This window comes from Cervus elaphus, chromosome 1 (assembly GCF_910594005.1).
Source record: "Cervus elaphus chromosome 1, mCerEla1.1, whole genome shotgun sequence".
Lineage (NCBI taxonomy): Eukaryota > Metazoa > Chordata > Mammalia > Artiodactyla > Cervidae > Cervus > Cervus elaphus.
This window is the reverse complement of record NC_057815.1, coordinates 98,150,345-98,168,119: the sequence shown is the minus strand read 5'-3', so window position 1 is coordinate 98,168,119 and position 17,775 is coordinate 98,150,345. Positions and strand designations below refer to the sequence as shown.

Sequence of the window (17,775 nt, the reverse complement as noted above, 5' to 3'; positions counted from 1 at the left end):
ATCTCTCAGGAGACATAATTTGCTTATACATCCAGAGTGAAATGGGAAGGAGGAAACATTACTGAAAACATTCATTCACATAATTTATTCTCATTGGACTGAAGGGAATTTGAACCCTAATGGTTTAAGATGGGAAATAAAGAAATATTATTTCCTCATTCTCCCTAGCCATACCTTTCAAATCTTCCTGGTTTATTACGTTACTTGGGCAAGTGCACTTGACCACACCTCCTGACATTACTCAATATTTGCTTGAGTGAAAGAGACTGAGACAAACGGAAGGAGGAGCACCCAGCACCCTCTGTCCATCACCCATAAAGAGCCAGCCCAGCCTCACCACTCCTGAGCGAGCTGGAGAGATGAGACCACCACGCCAGCTCCCCCTAATGGGGCTGCTATTCTTTTCTCTTATTCCAAGTCAACTATGCCAGATCTGTAGTGAGTATGCTTTGAGCTAAAATTGCGCTAAACTTTGAGCATTTTGAGCTATGAGCTAAAAACAGCACGCCAGTCTCCTGGAGGCTACTGTGTCGTTACCTGAGGAAAGGCCCCACTCCAGTGCTGGGCATCGCTGGACTCTGCGTGACTGAAGGGTGGCAGGGGGTGGTGGGGACAGGTCTACGATGCGTGTTGTTCTAAGTGGGCTCAGAGGTTCAGGATTTACGTGTTTCACTCTTCTTCCTAGACTAAGATCCTTTCTCCCACAACAGCCCTGTCAAGGAGCTGTCTTTGCTCGTTCCTTTTTAAGAACAGAAAACTCATGATCTCAAAAAGTTTTCAGATCATGGAAAGATATCTTGTGACCTTGAGATACAATCTATTTTTAAGAAGTTCAACCCAGAGGTTTTGGGTTAACTCCTTGTAACTACACAGAAAAAAGTAATGTTAATAATGTCTTTCAAATAATGAAGATTACTCTCTTGTCCTTACTGAGTTTAGATATTCTAAGCGGTACATCTTCCTCTTTTCAACTCTTCCCCAGAGGACATGGGTAAAAACCCATCATCTCTCCTTTGGGTATAGGCTCCAGAGAGTATGTGATTCTATTAAAAAAATACTGAGAGAAAGAAAAGCTGGTCTCAGGTTTAGTGTGACCCCTTAGTAACTGAATGTACCAATGTCTTTTTAATGTTTATTTATTTGTTTATTTGGCTGTGCTGGGTCTTAGCTGTGGCATGTGGGATCTAGTTCCCTGGCCAGGAATCGAGCCTGGGCCCCCTGCTTTGGAAGCACAGAATTTGAACCACTGGACTGACAGGGAAGTCCCATGGATCATTTTAACTTCATCCAGAAATGAAGAATAACCAGAGAAGGTTGTTGAAGCAGGTGATTTGTTAAAGTATTATATAGCTCCACAGGTATGATTTCTCTATTGGAATTCTTTACCATGGAATTGAGCTTCAAACCAGGCCAAAGGTGATGCTACTATGTGGTACCAGCTGTGGCTACATCTCCCTGGTGTCTCTAGCCTACAAGAAGAAATCCATCCCACAGCGGGAAGATGAAAGCTCAGAATCTGGCAGCTCTTAATTCTTTCTCCTGGCCTGTTATTTCCTCAGTTGTGGCATAAGAACAGGGGTTCTCCATCGAGCTTTGGAAGCTTCATTCACAGTAGAAAATAATTAACTTTGCTTTTAGTGGGTAAGGAAGTTGACCTCAGTTGTTCCTTTACCAGGAACTAAAGAAGTCTATTTCAGTGCCCAAAAAATCTGCTGAACTGAATCTCAGAGGTGACTCACAATTGTCCAGTTATGCCTGCTAACAAACCATGACCTTTCTCAATCACTCTGTTCAGATCTTCCTGATTCTCTCTATTAAAGGCAGATGGGCAAGAAAAATAACATTTCCTGGACTCACTAAGGATAGTGACAGAAACTAGAGTTGAGCTAGAAGTAATAATACATACAGTATCTTATGGCTTATTTGGTGGTTTCTTGTCCATTATCTTTGGCTATTTCTTGACTTCTTGAAGTCAGGAAAGTTGCATAACTTACCCCCAGTTATAAGTTAAAGAATAAAGACCCCAGCAAAGATCTTCCTGAGCCCAAGGTTCACATTCTTTTCACTATTCCCCAAGCCCATGAGATAATCTGGAGATGGGAAGGATTTTCTTAGGTGATGGTCAAGGTATGCTGAGAAATATTTTCAGTGATGGTTAACTCTTCTTCTCCTCCAGGTTTATTGGGAGCTCTGGATTCTCTTTTTAATTCCACAGTATAGGAGGACTCCCTCCATCCTTGCCCCTGGGAATTGGACACATTGTAGGCTAAAACTGGAAGGTTTTCAAACGGTCCTCCCTGCTGAGTAATGCCTTGATCTTGATGCCTGGCCAGTTGGGCAATCAGACAATGCAGCTCTGAGTCACTGCAGTCAATCACTAATGACATGTAGAACTTCTGCCTTCTCTTCTCTCTCCTTCTTGTCAGCATTAACCCAGGTGAATAAGAAGAAGATGGAGGAGAAAATGACTGAATCCAGAAAGCAGACTGGGTTACAGGCGGGGACTTGGAAGATGTGCATTGCAGTCTCAGTTAGAGCTCCAATTACCAAGGCCCCTTAAGGACTCCCTCTGGGCCTTAGCGGCTAACATACACACACACACACACACACACACACACACACACACACACACACACACACACACACACACACACACACACACACACACACACACACACGAGCTACCAGGCAGGACACAATGGTAAGGCTGAACCAGTTGTTTAAATATTTAACACTTCCATGCTGGTTGGCAAAAAAACAATACATGGCAGAGTGGGGCGCCAGACCTCCCTTGCATCATTCCAGCAACATTGCCAGTGGCCACCAAGTGGGTCTGTGTCTATGCCATATCTGTTACTAAATATTTTAATATCATTCCTGTTCTTAGCCCTAATATTCTATGTGTGTGCCTCTTATTTCCTCTCTCCCTTCCACAGAGGTAAATAAAACAGACTTCAGGTGTCTAGAACCTCTGATAAACATGATGTTAAAGGCAAACTACACCAAAGGGATCCAAAATGCCAACGTCCTGTTGACCCTCAGACTTGTTGGGATTAAGAATCAAAGCCTAGAACAACAGCTGAGTCAACAAATCAAAGAAGACATAAATAGCAAAGGTGAGTGCCTATATTCCCTGGAATATTTAGAGAAAGAAGTACCCATCTATAAAGATCATCTCCAGTGAGTCCTAAAAATTGTGTGTCCAAGTCATCCCTGGTACATCCATCTTAGCTGTAGAAAACTTGAGATGAACAGGAGTAGAAATAAAATATTGTACACGTGAAACTTATATAATGTTATAAATGTTACCTAAATTTTTTTTTTTAAATCTAGTCCAAGTATGTAGTGGGGTTTTTTTTTAAATAAAGTTTACATAAGATTTTTTTTAAATTGAGGTGACAAAAAGGTACCTCAAATCCTCAACCCCCTGCCGCTTACTGTAGAGTGAAGCTTTCCTTCTTTGGGCCCTGAAAATAGGAAAAGCAAAAGAAATCATACACTCTCATCCATTGAGATTTACATCATTAAGTTGAGTTCACGACCAGACAAGAGCATGGGCCACAACCAAGAAAGCTGACAGCAGAGAGGTGACCATAGGGCTGTGGAGATATGGACTGGAATTGAGACCAGATTCCATATTGAAACTTTCATTTCAACACTGAGCTTTCTAACTAGTGTAAGGGGAAAATACAGCCACCGCTACCTACCCAACAATATTATTGTGAGGATAGGAGGAGCCTGAGAATTTGGATATTTTAAATACAAGTCGATTATTCCTATCCTGGCGAGAAGGCACCCTCAAGGAGGAAGATCCCAAGGCTTTATTATTTATCTATTTCTATTCTTCGTTCAAGGATTTCTTGATTCCAAAAACAGCCCGCAATTTCATGGGAAAGACTAAGATCTAGGTTGCATTTATACAGTACTGCTAGAAAAGGCTCTGTTTGGGGGGGATAAAGAAGAGGACAACAAAACATTAACAAAGAGTAGAACAGGACAAAAAAAGTGACAGCAATATAAATCACAAGGAAGACAGGAGGCCAAAAAAATCATAAGCATGTGCCTTGTTTAACTTGAATACTTTTCTTTTCAGAGATGGAGTTAACCTCAGGACAGCTTGCCTTGGGTATTCTGGCTTTGGGAGCATGTGAAAATCCGGATGAAGAGTTTATACATGGTGATCATCCGGTTAGCAAACTTGGAGACAAATTCCAAGCAGAAATTCAGAATATGGGTGAGAATCACATGCTCAGAGACCCTGGATGTCTTTGTCTCCTCCACTGATTCAGAACTGTATGAAGTTTCTACCTACTCGTTCCTTCTCTTCTTCACTCCACTCATCCCACGTGTAGAAGATCTTCCCTTTGTACCTCCCCCTGTTCCTTTGAAGACCACTTTCCCTTCTTTCTTTCAGATGTGCCTTGAGTTTTCTTTTCCAATATCTTCAGTTAAGCATTGACCCTACGTCAAGCTTACCTTACACTGGATGATAAATACACACACCCACATGCAAACACATGTGAATTAGCGTTTTCTCAGGATACATGCCCAGGATTGGGATTGCTGGGAGAACAGTATTTTTATCTCTTTCATGCTGAATTGCCTCAGGCATAAAATAAAAGGAGTTGAGTTGAATTTGGTGGCCCTGGAAAGTGAAAGTGTTAGTTGTTCAGGCATGTCTGACTCTGAGACCCCATGGACTGTAGCCCGCCAGGCTCCTCGTCCATGGGATTCTCCAGGCAAGAATACTGGAGTGGGTAACTGTTCCCTTCTCCAGGGGATCTTCCCGACCCAGGGATCGAACCTGGGTCTCTTGCATTGCAGGCAGATTCTGCACTGTCTGAACCGCCAGGGGGGCCCTTGGTGGACCTTAAAAGCCTTTAAATGTCTCAAGTTCGCTGTTTCTCTGAGCAATCTCTCCCCTCTCTCATTCATCTCTCTTTAAATGTAAAGAAATGGAGATAGAGTATGTAGAAATAAGCTTAAAATGTACTATTCCAGTACCACCTGTGTGAATAAGGTATTCCTTTGCTCCCTGACAGAAACACACGATGGCAACCCACTGACTAACTATTACCAGCTCAGTCTGGCCCTGTTGGCCTTGTGTCTGTTCAATGGGAGCTATTCAATCACCAGTGTTACTTATTACTTCACTCCTGAAAATAAGAACTATTATTTTGGGGACCAGTTCTCAGTAGGTAAGTCATTAAACCCAATTCCCTTGGTTTCAAGGACATGGGCACCGGGAGGCTTTGTCTTTTATATTTTTCTACCAATAAGTACTTGAAGTTTTTCTTTCCTCACTACCCTAGTCTTCTCAGAAGAGAATTTTTTTTTAGGAGAGCGGATATGGGATGGTTTTTAAGCCTCTTTCTAGGTGTGCAGTACAGAGCAAGGACCCAGTTCCTTCTCCCCCTTTTCTCTGAGTAGCCAATGGATGTTAGCTCTCAACTTTAATTTTCCCACTGGTAAAATGAGGCTAGATCATGAGGATCAATAAGGCATCTTAGGAAGCATAAATATTAGACAAAGGGGGTGTGGTGGAATTCACTTATCTCAACCCTGCATCATTCTCTAACCCATTGGGATCATTTGGATGCATGGGCTTACTTGAACAATACAATCTCTCCACTGGTAAGATGCAATATTTTGATCAATGAAGTGTGTATCCACCACGGAAAAGGACAGCTTACACATCCAAAAAGAAGTCCCCTTTAGACAGATCCACAAACTCATTTTTCCCCAAGAAGCTCTAAGAAAGCCACCATTCAGTGTCTCAGAGTAACAAGGAGAATGTGAATTTCTTACATTTCTCTTCCTATGAGAGGGACGGCACCAGGCCTAAAGAAAACAGAAGGAACCAAGAAATGAGCCAGAAAAACAGATCTTATCCCATTCTTCTAATCTCTTGCCATATCCTCCCCATTAAGAGTGTTTACTGAATAAACAGTTCTCCTAAGTGCTATTTTCAAATCAGTCTAATGAAAAACTTGGAAATTTAGAGACATTTTTGTTTGGTATGTCATCCTCGGTTTTCTCAGTTTCTTTGCCAACGTGGCTGAAAGATGAAAAAGATGAGAACAACCACATTGTAAAGGCAGACTGTTTGTATGTTTGCACCGACAAATTGATAAGTGTTTCTATGACCAAGATGTGAGTCCCTGAGTGCAAGGCTCATGGTTATCCACATAAGGAAGGAATCTTGACATACTTGAGAGGTCAGGGCGAGAGGATGGCTACTGTATCTGGAAATTCTTCTCTTGCATCATTAACTAGCATGACCAAGCATCCCATTCTGCCCAGAGTCCTCCTATTGTTAGTTCTGAAAGTCCCACATACCAGGAAACCGCTTAGCCCAGGGTGAACCCAGGAGGATTAGTCACTCGGTCACCAGCGTTTTGCTTCCTGACAGATACTGGAGCGATGGCCGTTCTTGCTCTAACCTGCGTGCAGAGGAATAAAACACAAAGGAAAATGGAAGCAAGTACAGAGGATAAAATCAATAATTATACAGCAACACTGGCAAAGAAGATCCAGTCTGAGGGAAAACAGGGTCTCTTCGGAAACATATTTAGCACGGGAGAAGCTATGCAGGTAAGTCAGAAGGCAAAACAGGAGACAGAGAACTGGGTCATGGCAGAAAGCAGCTCCTTCCTCCCTCCCTCTTGGTCTCCTGAGGACTTACTATCCACCTGACTTTGTTTCAATCACGTGATGTCCCTCCCCTGCCTGAAATGTACCCCCTCTCTGTCACTCTCCACATCCAATGTCTCTATGCAGCTTCTCCTGACCACATTAAGAAATGCTAGTGCCTACTGCAATCTATTTTGTTTTTCTTTAACATGTCATTTCCCGCTTTACCACATACCATTGTTCAGTGTTTCATCTTACCTCCCAAATTAGGTTATTGTTATGGAAATAAGAAGTAGTAGTGGCAGTAACAGCAGCTGATAATTATTGACATTGTCACTAATGCACAACCACCCAATGGAGAAAGAATTTTTACCTCCATTTCCTAGAATAAGAGCATGAATCACAGAGTACCAGTAAATTGCCTAATAGAACAAAGCCAAAGGGTGATGGAGAGGCGATAGGACCAAAATAATTGGTGTCAAAACTCACACTCAATGCTTACACTGTCCTGTATATGTTCTTTGAAGACCAAGAGTTTATTCCTGAGTTTAGTCATTGATCAGCTCAACTCTAAGGGGTACATACAAGAAGAGATGAGGAAAAGCATATAGGTGGAAAAAAGGATTTCACCAAGTCTTTGGTATGAATTGGGGCCTGCCAGGCTGACCCGGGATGAGAGGACTTTCATAGGGAGAGCAGAAGCGAGGAAAAAAGTGCAGAGGCACCTTCGGTAATTGAGGAAGATCAGAGCGTGCAGCCCAGCCAGTACAGGGCTCTGCTAGAACGACAAGATGAGGCTGATGCTGTGAGTCAGGGTCCAGTCTTAAAGACTGTCCATGTTGTTGTTCCTCTTTACACTTGCTCTGCTAGAAATTAATACAGAGCAGAGGTTTCCTGTTCTGGGTGCACATCTGATTTCCCTAGAGGAGAGGAGCTTTCAGGAAGTGCTCATGTTTACACCCCACACCAATCAGTTAATACACAATTTCAGGTGTGGAGCCTAGGCTTGGTCTTGATCAGCCTGTAGGTGGTATTCATTCATGGCAGGATCAAGAGCTGCTTACCCACCACATTGTTTATAAAAGAAGATATAATGTGATGAGTTTTTTCAGGATGACCTTTTTAATTTTTATTTATTTTTTTGGTCATGTCCCAAAGCATGTGGGATCTTAATTCCCAGACCAGGGATCAAACCTGTGCCCCATGCATTGAGAGCATGGAGTTTCAACCACTCCACCCCATGGAGTTTTAACCCCTGGACCACCAGAGAAGTCCCTTGTGAATTTTCTTTCTGTGTTGTTTTTAATAACTCACACACACACACACACAAAAAAAACCTGATTGACCACTTGGTTATCTTTAAGAGTCTTCAAGAAAAGATAAAAAGGGGAACTGTCCTTCCTCGAGAAACTCCAGAACAATATCTTCAAGCTCAGTCCATCTTAGTCCTTGTCTTACTCTTGTTGTTGTTTAGTCATTGAATCCTGTCCAACTCTTTTTGGACCCCATGGACTGTAGCCCCCAGGCTCCTCCGTCCATGGGATTTCCCAGGAAATTAATTAATACCCTCTTAAATTTTCCTACCCTGTAATTTTGCCCCTTGAGTCCACTTTACATCTGCTGCCTGGAGGGTTTCTGTTCAAGAACCTCTTAGACTTCCCACTGTCCAGCAATCACCCCATGACACTCAGGGTCGGCCCTTGTCTCCAGGCTGTCCTCCTGCGATGCTTTGCGTGTGCTCTCGACACCAGTCCTCCGAAGCCAAGAGGAATCCTCTGGGGAGCTTCCTGAAACTCAGACACTGTCACCACAAACAGGCCAGGCCCCGGCCGTCCCTACGCCCTTCAGTCAGCTGTTCACCTCCGCATGTCGCCTGAGACGCCACCATGGCACCGAGCCCTGTCCCGTATTGCCTTCCCTGCCAAGCCTTCCTCTGTCTCGCTAATGTTTAGGAGCTCTTCCCCTTCAGAAGGACCATGCCGCTAGGCGCTTCTCTTAGGCTTGCGCTGTGCTTAGTCGCTCAGTCGTGTCTGACTCTGCAACCCCATGGGCTGTAGCCCGCCAGGCTCCTCTGTCCATGGAATTCTCCAGACCAGAATACTGGAGTGGGTTGCCATTCCCTTCTCCAGGGGATCTTCCCAAGCCAGGGATCAAACCCAGGTCTCCCGCATGGCAGGCAGATTCTTTACCAGCTGAGCCACAAGGGAAGCCCAAGAATACTGGAGTGGGTTGCCTATCCCTTCCCCAGGGGATCGCCCCAACCCAGGAATGGAGCCAGGGTCTCCTGCATTGCAGGCAGATTCTTTACCAGCTGAGCTACCAGGGAAGCCCTTCTCTTAGGGCAGAGGTCCTCAACCTTTTTGGCACCAGGGCCCAGTTTCATGGAAGACAATTCCATTTTTCCGTGGAAGGGGGTGGGGGGACGTTTCAGACAGTTATGCAGTCAGAGGTTCAGGAGGTAAGGTGGGCGATGGGGAGGGGTAAGGGAAGCTTCCCTGATTTGCCTGCCACTCACCCCCTGCTGTGCGGTCCCCAGGGTGGGGGTGGGGGTTGGAGACACCAGTCTTAGGGCCTTTATCTTAGGGACTCCTTTACAAGAATCTGTTAACACTATCTGACAGTATTTCATACGGTTAACACTATCTCATAGTTAACACTATCTCATATGGTTTCAGTGTCAGCAATAAAGAGTAAATACGGTAGAGAAAGACTGTTTTCATTGACACTGTGAAAGTTTGAGTGATTAAACAATCCCCACCTCCCCACCCAAACTAGCTCATGAGCTTCTTGAAAGGTATCTTAGCGGTCTAAGGTGGTTCCCATGTAGTCAATGTCCAAAATAGATTTACTAAATTAGATTCAAGCTTTCCCACGATGTGAAGTCTCTCCCATTCATTCTCATTCTCTCTCCTTCTCTCTCTCTCGCACACACTAGGCTCTCTTTGTCTCATCGGACTATTACAAAAGTAAAACAAATTGTCAAGAAACTCTACGCACAGTATTTTACAACATTTCTCAGAATGCATTTTCCCTGCCGATTGCTGCAGCCCAGATCTTACCTGCCTTGATGGGAAAGACCTATTTGGATGTCACCAACACTTCTTGCAGCCACAATCCAGGTATAGCACTAATGAGCAGACTGTTCTGCCTTTCAGCGTAACACCCAAAGTGTGTAAGACTGAGACGTCCTCGGGAGCCAAAAGGGACCAGTTAAACCTCTAAAGTATAACAGTTCCCAGACAGATCCCAGACAGAACTCCGTCCTCCATGTCATCAGGGACCATAACTGCCAGAGGATTTGTCCTCATCAACCTTGGTTCAAACACTGACAACAAGGTAGCGTTGACTGAAGGATAAGCATGCTTGCTGAGTTGTGTCCCACTCTTTGGGACCCCCCTGGACTGTAGCCCAGCAGGCTCCTCTGTTTATGTGATTTCCCAGGCAAGAATGCTGGAGTGAGTTGCTGTTTCCTGCTCCAGGGGATCTTCCCTGCCCAGGGATTAAACCAGCCTCTCTCGGGCCTCCTGCATTGGCAGGCGGATTCTTTGCCACGAAGCCAGCTGGGAAGTGACTAAAGGGTGTCAGTCTCTCAAGGGGTGCTTTCTGATTTCTGGATACAGAGAGATTTTCTGAGCATCATTCCCAACCTAAAAAGTATAACGTCTCTGGCTTCTCATTAGGCTTGATGCGTGCGCACCCAGAGAGGTGCCGTTAATGGGGCAAGAATGTGGCAGTGTTATAAGAAAATTACAGCTTGAACCATTAATCAAACCACTGATTTTGCAACAAGGTATAAAGAAAGGAGACTTTTCCTTCTGTCTTGGTCATTTCTGGTTCAGCCACATATAGGTTTACGGAGCTTGGACAAAACCTTAAGCTTAAAAGTTTTCTACTATAAGAAATGCAAATGATAATAGTATGTATCAGGCATTAGTAAGGATTGAAGAAGATAATTCATACAAGATGATTAGCACACAGTGCCCACACGTAATGTTCTCTATAAATGTTAATAAATAAAAGGGCAGGGGGTTGGGAAAAATCTGGGAAGGATGCTAAGAGACACAAACTTCCTGTCATAAAATAAATACTTCATGGCAGTGTAGTGTGCAGCATAGAGAATATAGTCAATGGCATCGCAGTGACTTTGCCGTGGTGACGGGTAGGTTACTAGAGTCCCAGTGCCGACCACCTCCTCATGTATATAAATGTCGAATCGTGTTTTACATGTGAAACTAACATGATGCTGTGTGTCAATAATCAGATAGAAAATGAACAGGCCCAGGGGCTTCCCTGGCGGCTGAGTCACGCGGGACCCACCTGCCCCTGCGGGAGACGTGGGTTAAGTCCCGACCCGGGACGGCCCGACATGCTGAGGCGCACCTCGGCCGCGCACCGCGGCTCCTGAGCCTGCGTGCTCCAGCCTGGGAGCCGCGGCCCCTGGAGGCCGGGTGCCCTGGAGAAGCCGCAGCAAGGAGAACCAGGGCGTTCTCACCTCGCAACTAGAGGCAGCGACCCCGCTCACCGCGTCTAGAGCAAGGCCCACACAGTAGCAAAGACCCAGCACGGCCAAAGCTAAACACATAAATAAATGACTTATTTTTTAAAATCACAAAAAGGAAAAAAATTAAAAAGCACACGAAAAAAGAAAAGAAAAGGGCGGGGGGGGGGGGGGCGGGCATTATTGTATGCTGCACCAATGCAAAACAAAAAAGAAAAGTCAGGAGCCTCTGTGAGAAATGGGAAATGGGGCAACTGATCTGCTGCAACAGCTGGAAGTTGAGGCAAACACAAGCCTTCACAAGCCGGTGAGTATCTGGTTTTAATTCGTGCTCTAGTTGTTTGAGAGATACCCGCCCCCCCCCCCCCCCCCCACCCCCCCCGCCCCGCCCCCAGCTCCGATTGCTGACCGGGCTCCTGGTATAAACCCTCTTCCGCATTAACCGGGAAAGAGTTGTTGCACAGGGTTGGAGAGGTGTGCAGACTCTGACATCGTTTTCATTCTTCTGAATAATAATTCTCCTCTACTTTTCTGTGTCTGCCAGTCAAGTTCAACATCTCCCCTGAAAAGCGTGCTGCTGTGACACCAACGACAGCAACCTTGAATATCTCAGTCAAATACTCTGTGCGAATCAACCAGACAAGTCACACCGAAGTCACCGTGAGAAAGGGTTCTGTCTTCCTCGACGTCATGAAGGCCGCTCAGGAGAAAAATGAGACTCTGTTTCGGTACGTCTGTGCAGTCCGTGGAATTCTCCAGGCCAGAATCCTGGCGTGGGGAGCCTTTTCCTTCTCCAGGGATCTAACCCAGGTCTCCCGCATTGCGGGCGATTCTTTACCAGCTGGGTCACCAGGGAAGCCCAAGAATACTGGAATGGGTAGCCTCTCCCTTTTCCAGGGGATCTTCCGCGTTGCAGGCGGGTTCTTTACCACCTGAGCTATGAGGGAAGCCCGATAGATAACCTAAGATTAAGGAACTTAATGCGATCATGACTCAGCAGGAACACATCGCACCAGAGTACAATGTGCATTTAAAACACTTCTCAGCAGCTTCGCTGTTCATCCTCACAGCACAGCAGGGGTTTAAAAAAGGGAGGTGAAACCTTTCCTCTTCCAGCCCATAGCAGATATTAATAGATAGATAAATAAGTACCAGGGATCGCTCTTCTGTCAGTAGAGCTCCTTCAATTAACAGAATCTAAGTCAGACATTTTGTGTCTAGAATAGTGGTTCTTAACTGTTTTTTAATCACTGACCCCTTTGAAAGTCCGATGAGTGGGATTCTCATCCCAGAAAATGAACAAATGCATAAAATGTGTCATTTGTCATTTTTCATTTTGTATTGGAGTGTGGTTGATTAACGATGATGTGTTAGTTACAGGTATGCAGCAAAGTATACCCGTAAGAGTCTATTTTTTTCAGATTCTTTCCCCATTCAGGCTGTTATAGACTGTAGGGCAGAGTTCCCTCCGCCGTCCAGCAGGGCCCTGCTGGTTACCTGTTTCACACACAGCAGTGTGTGCGTCTCAATCCCAAACTCCCAGCCTATGCCGCCCCCCTCCTCCGCCACCCTTTCCCCCTGGTAGCCAAGAGTTCGTTCTCTAAATCTGAGTGCAAGACTTGTCACTTGAATCTGAGGTTTCACAGACCCTGGGAAGCTTCTGCAGGCCGCCTCCACCTTACAGGAGATTCAGGGACTCCTCAGTTAAGGCTCCCTGGCCTAGAGAGGTCAAATATTAAATTGAAGATATTGACTTTGCCTCTGAAAAATATGGCTTAAATGGCTCCTTAAGCCTAACTGGCATTTATTGTGTCTAATAACATGCTCTAAGATGCAACAGAGAAAATCATATACAAGAAAATATGTATCTCTGTGTATATATATAAAGCCTGTTTTCAAGTGTTCCCAGGAAGGTAGAAAAATCTGACTAAAGAATATGAAACAAATACCAATTATGTCACTTCTTGATAAGTAAATATGAGCTATTAAACTATCCTTTCCTTTTTCCCGAGTACCTCTAGGACAACTGGTTAACACTTTCTTGTACTGTTTAGCATCTTCAACTGTTACTGTCTTGGGTAGAAGATTAGGAACTGTTGATGTCAAAGTGTCTACTATGGCAGGAGAGAGGGGCAGAAACCACGGGCAGTGTTTCTATAATGTGCATGGGTTGTAGACTGCCTGCCTCAGAATGACCTAGAATGTTGATAAAACACGCAGATTCCTGGTTCTGGCCCAGATCTCCAGAATCAAGGTATCTGGGAAGAAGGCCAGGAGGTCTGTGTAATATCTTCCAGTGACTCTTAGGTGCACAAAAGAAGTGCCCGTGGGAGGGCTGCCTTTGAACATCCTGAATCCGTGTACCAACTCACTGTTCCCCACAGCTTCACAGTGGAGGAGACCTCGTGGGGCCCCTACGTCACCTCTGTCCAGGGCATAAGGGCCAGCAGTAGTGACAGAACCTACTGGCAACTTCTGAGCAATGGCCAGCCACTGAGCCAAGGTAAGGCGGAGGACGAGAACAGCCCTGCAGAGCGAGGCGCCCGAAGCACTCACGTGTGCGTGTGTGAGCTTCGGCGGGGACATGCCAAGGGTGTGAGTGTGTGCCCAGCCTCGCAGCCATGTCTGCCTCTCCGTGACCCCGTGGGCTGTAGTCTGCCAGGCTCCTCTGTCCGTGGGATTTCCCAGGCAAGAACACGTGGTGGAGGGGGTTGCTGTTTCCTTCTCCGAGGGTCTGGGAGCGCCAGATCCATTATTTGATGATTTGGTGATCAAATCATTGGATCCACGTCTCCTTCTTCCTTTTCAGGAGCTGGGAGTTATGTTGTCCAAAATGGAGACAATTTGGAGGTTCGTTGGAGCAAATACTAATAAATTCAAACCTCCCTCAGCTGGGTCTGAGCCTTCTGTGGTACAATTCTATGTGGAAATTTATCTTACACATTCCTTTTTGTTTATATCTCAATCCTCACAGCACATCAACAACCTCTACTTCTCTCTTTGAGTGTCCAGTAAAAGACCAACAGCTACACAAAAAGAGCACATTCTAATCATTTAATATCAAAGGGAATTACTATTAGAGGGAAGACTACCTCAGGAAGAAGCGAAGTGAGAAAGATTAGACCCACCTGTCTGAGAAGTTGAGTTCTGCTCACGGTTCCCCTGGTAACTTTCTGGGTGACCTGAGGCAACTGGGGGAAGTGGAGAGAAGGTTCTGAGTCAGACGGCGCAGCAACAACCAGTGAAATCAGGAGGCGTCTCATGGGGAGACTGAGCTCTCTGAGACCCGGGGCGAGGGAGGAACTGAGGAGACACATTGGCCTCACACAGGCAGCAAGTGGGTAGAGAGAAAAATACTGCCCTAGGCAAAGTAAAATGTGAGGCCTGTCCATAAACGTCAGAGCACAAGGTTTGAGGAACCACTTCATCCCCATCTCCAGCAGCCTTCCCTAGGTCCCACTTCTCTTATTTCACCATGAAAATCTTATTTCTTATTTTTCTCTTACTTCACCACGAAAATCACTCTCATAGTCACATCACCAAATCCACATGCAAAAAAAGAAATGACTCCAACGTTCAGTTCAGCAGAACTCACCTAAAAAAAAAGCTGAATCGTGTCTAAGCCTGAACTGGGTTACACTGTATACTGAGTATCTGAGCTGTGGGCACATTCAGTTAGGAACCAGAGATGCCTTTAAGATGCCAAACGTGCTTCAGATGAAGCACAAAGCAACCCATTTAAAGTCACCTGCAAGGGACTCCCCCGGTGGTCCGAGGCTGAGGCGTCACCTCCCAGGGCCGCGGCGCAGACTCGGTCTCTGGGTGGGGAGCTAAGGCCGCCCATGTCTCATCCACAAGGGGAAAACAGTAGCAGCATTTTAACAGGTCTACTAAAGACCTCACAAATGGTCCACATTAAAAAAAATCTTTAAAACACATGATAGTAGTCTCCAAAAGGAAGAGGCCTGCAGGTCGAATTAGTGAACTTGTTTCAGCAACATCTCTCTCATTTCTCCTTGTGTTTTCAAGATTCTCTTCTTTCCTCCCCCGACCAGCAGCCCTGCTTTACAGTCAGGGGCTGAGCGCTCCTCCTGCCCACTGCTTCGGGCACTGATCGTCGACTCTCAGATCCACCCCTGCCCTGGTCTTCATGAACCAGCGTGAACGCGGTCTTCTCAGCTGCAGAGCGATGGATTCCATCCTCTGGGGTCTGCGTCACATCCTGAGAACTCAGTTAGAGGCAGGGGACTTCCATGGTGCTGTGAGCATGGGGTGCCAGCTGTCAGATATATTTATAGACTATACAATCTACGTGAAATTGGAGAATAATGGCTTAAGAGTCTTGTTGTTGTTCAGTGACTCAGTCGTGTCTGACTCTGCGACCCCATGGACTGCAGCACGCCAGACCTCCCTGTCCATCACTCTCTCCTGGAGCTTGCTCAAACTCATGTCCATTGAGTCGGTGATGCCATCCAACCATCTCATCCTCTGTCATCCCCTTCTCCTCGTGCCCTCAATCTTTCCCAGCATCACGGTCCTTTCTGTTCAAAATCTCAGAACTGGCATTATTGTCCATCATAGTGGGACCATACAATTTATCATCCAACCACAACTCTGTTAAAAGTGAAAGTGATATGGAGAACAGTATGGATGTTTCTTTAAAAAATTAAATAAAGAACTACCAAATGATAAAAAAAAAAAAAAAGTGAAAGTGAGTACTATTAATAATTACACTCAGAAAAACAACAGGTTAAAAATGGGGACTATTCTGGAAAAACCAGTACAATGTTGTCCATAAGAAAGCTCAAGTAAAAAATACAAACACATATATGTCAAAATGACAGAAAATACTGCCCCTGAAATTAACCAATGAGACTTAATCTCAATATAACAAAGCTGGAATAGGTCTCTCCAAGATCCCTAACTCTCTCTCAATAATTCTCACTCATTTTCTTTTCCTTTTTTTGGCTGTGTCATGCAGCCTGTGGGATCTTAGTTCCCAGACCAGGTATCGAACCTGTGCCCCCTGAAGTGGAAGCACAGAGTCTTCACCACTGGATCACCAGGGAAGTTCCATCTAGCTTATTTTCAATAATATTCAGTCAATAACAGTAAAGTTCAGATCAGTTCAGTCGCTCAATCATGTCTGACTCTTTGCAACCCCATGAACCGCAGCACACCAGGCCTCCCTGTCCATCACCAACTCCTGGAGTTTACTCAAACACATGTCCACTGAGTCAGTGATGGCATCCAACCATCTCATCCTCTGTCATCCCCTTCTCCTCCCACCTTCAATCTTTCCCAGCATCAGAGTCTTTTCCAACGAGTCAGCTCTTCGGATCATGTGGTCAAAGGATTGAAGCTTCAGCTTCAGCATCAGGCCTTCCAATGAACACCCAGGACTGATCTCCTTTAGGATGGACTGGTTGCATCTCCTTGCAGTCCAAGGGACTCTCAAGAGTCTTCTCCAACACCACAGTTCAAAAGCATCAATTCTTTGGTGCTCAGCTTTCTTTATAGTCCAACTCTTACACCCACTGGAAAAACAATAGCTTTGCTTAGATGAACCTTTGTTCGCAAAGTAATGTCTCTGCTTTTTAGTATGCTGTCTAGGTTGGTCATAACTTTTCTTCCAAGGAGCAAGTGTCTTTTAATTTCATGGCTGCAGCCACCATCTGCAGTGATCTTGGAGCCCCCAAAAATAAAGTCTCTTACTGTTTCCATTGTTTCCCCATCTATTTGCCAAGAAGTGATGGGACCAGATGCCATAATCTTAGTTTTCTGAATGTTGGGTTTTAAGCCAAGTTTTTCACTCTCCTCTTTCACTTTCATCAAGAGGCTCTTTAGTTCTTGTTCACTTTCTGCCATAAGGGTGGTGTCATCTGCATATCTGAGGTTATTGATATTTCTCCCAGCAATCTTGATTCCAGCTTGTGCTTCACCCACTCCGGCCTTTTGCATGATGTACTCTGCATATAAGTAAAATAAGAAGGGTGACAATATACAGCCTTCACGTACTTCTTTTCCAATTTGGAACTAGTCTGTTGTTCCATGTCCACTTCTAACTGTTGCTTCTTGACCTGCATATAGGTTTCTCAGGAAGCAGGTCAGGTGGTCTGGTATTCCCATCTCTTTCAGAATTTTCCACAGTTTATTGTGATCCACACAGTCAAAGGCTTTGGCATAGTCAATAAAGCAGAAGTGGATGTTTTTCTGGAACTCTTGCTGTTTCAAAGATTCAGTGGATATTGGCAATTTGATCTCTGGTTTCTCTGCCTTTTCTAAATCCAGCTTGAGTATCTGGGAGTTCACAGTTCATGTATGGCTGAAGCCTGGCTTGGAGAATTTTGAGCATTACTTTGTTAGTGTATGAGATGAGTGCAATTGTGCGGTAGTTTGAACATTCTTTGGGATTGACTTTCTTTGGGATTGGAATGAAAACTGACCTTTTCCAGTCCTGTGGCCACTGCTGAGATTTCCAAATTTGCTGGCATATTGCATGCAGCACTTTCACAACATCATCTTTCAGGATTTGAAATAGCTCACCTGGAATTCCATCACCTCCACTAGCTTTGTTCATAGTGATGCTTCCTCAGGCCCACTTGACTTCACATTCCAGGATGTCTAGCTCTAAGTGAGTGATC

At 45.1% G+C, this 17,775-nt stretch overlaps 1 protein-coding gene across 5 annotated transcripts; it reads left to right on the top strand.

The window, feature by feature from the left end:
* Window positions 1-288: 288 nt before the first annotated feature.
* TCN1 (transcobalamin 1) lies at window positions 289-15,769 on the top strand. Of its 5 annotated transcripts, none has more exons than XM_043914502.1 (10): window positions 289-438; window positions 2,937-3,116; window positions 4,094-4,234; window positions 5,043-5,198; window positions 6,413-6,594; window positions 9,569-9,752; window positions 11,727-11,859; window positions 13,516-13,634; window positions 13,941-13,981; window positions 15,161-15,767. In XM_043914502.1, exons 1-10 carry the CDS (start codon window positions 360-362, stop codon window positions 15,293-15,295), a joined length of 1,350 nt encoding a protein of 449 aa, XP_043770437.1. In that variant the 5' UTR covers window positions 289-359; the 3' UTR covers window positions 15,296-15,767. The 5 variants fall into 5 exon arrangements, with proteins under 5 accessions (XP_043770437.1, XP_043770452.1, XP_043770445.1 ...); XM_043914517.1 differs by having other exon boundaries at window positions 15,190-15,766; XM_043914510.1 differs by having other exon boundaries at window positions 15,187-15,766.
* Window positions 15,770-17,775: the final 2,006 nt, after the last annotated feature.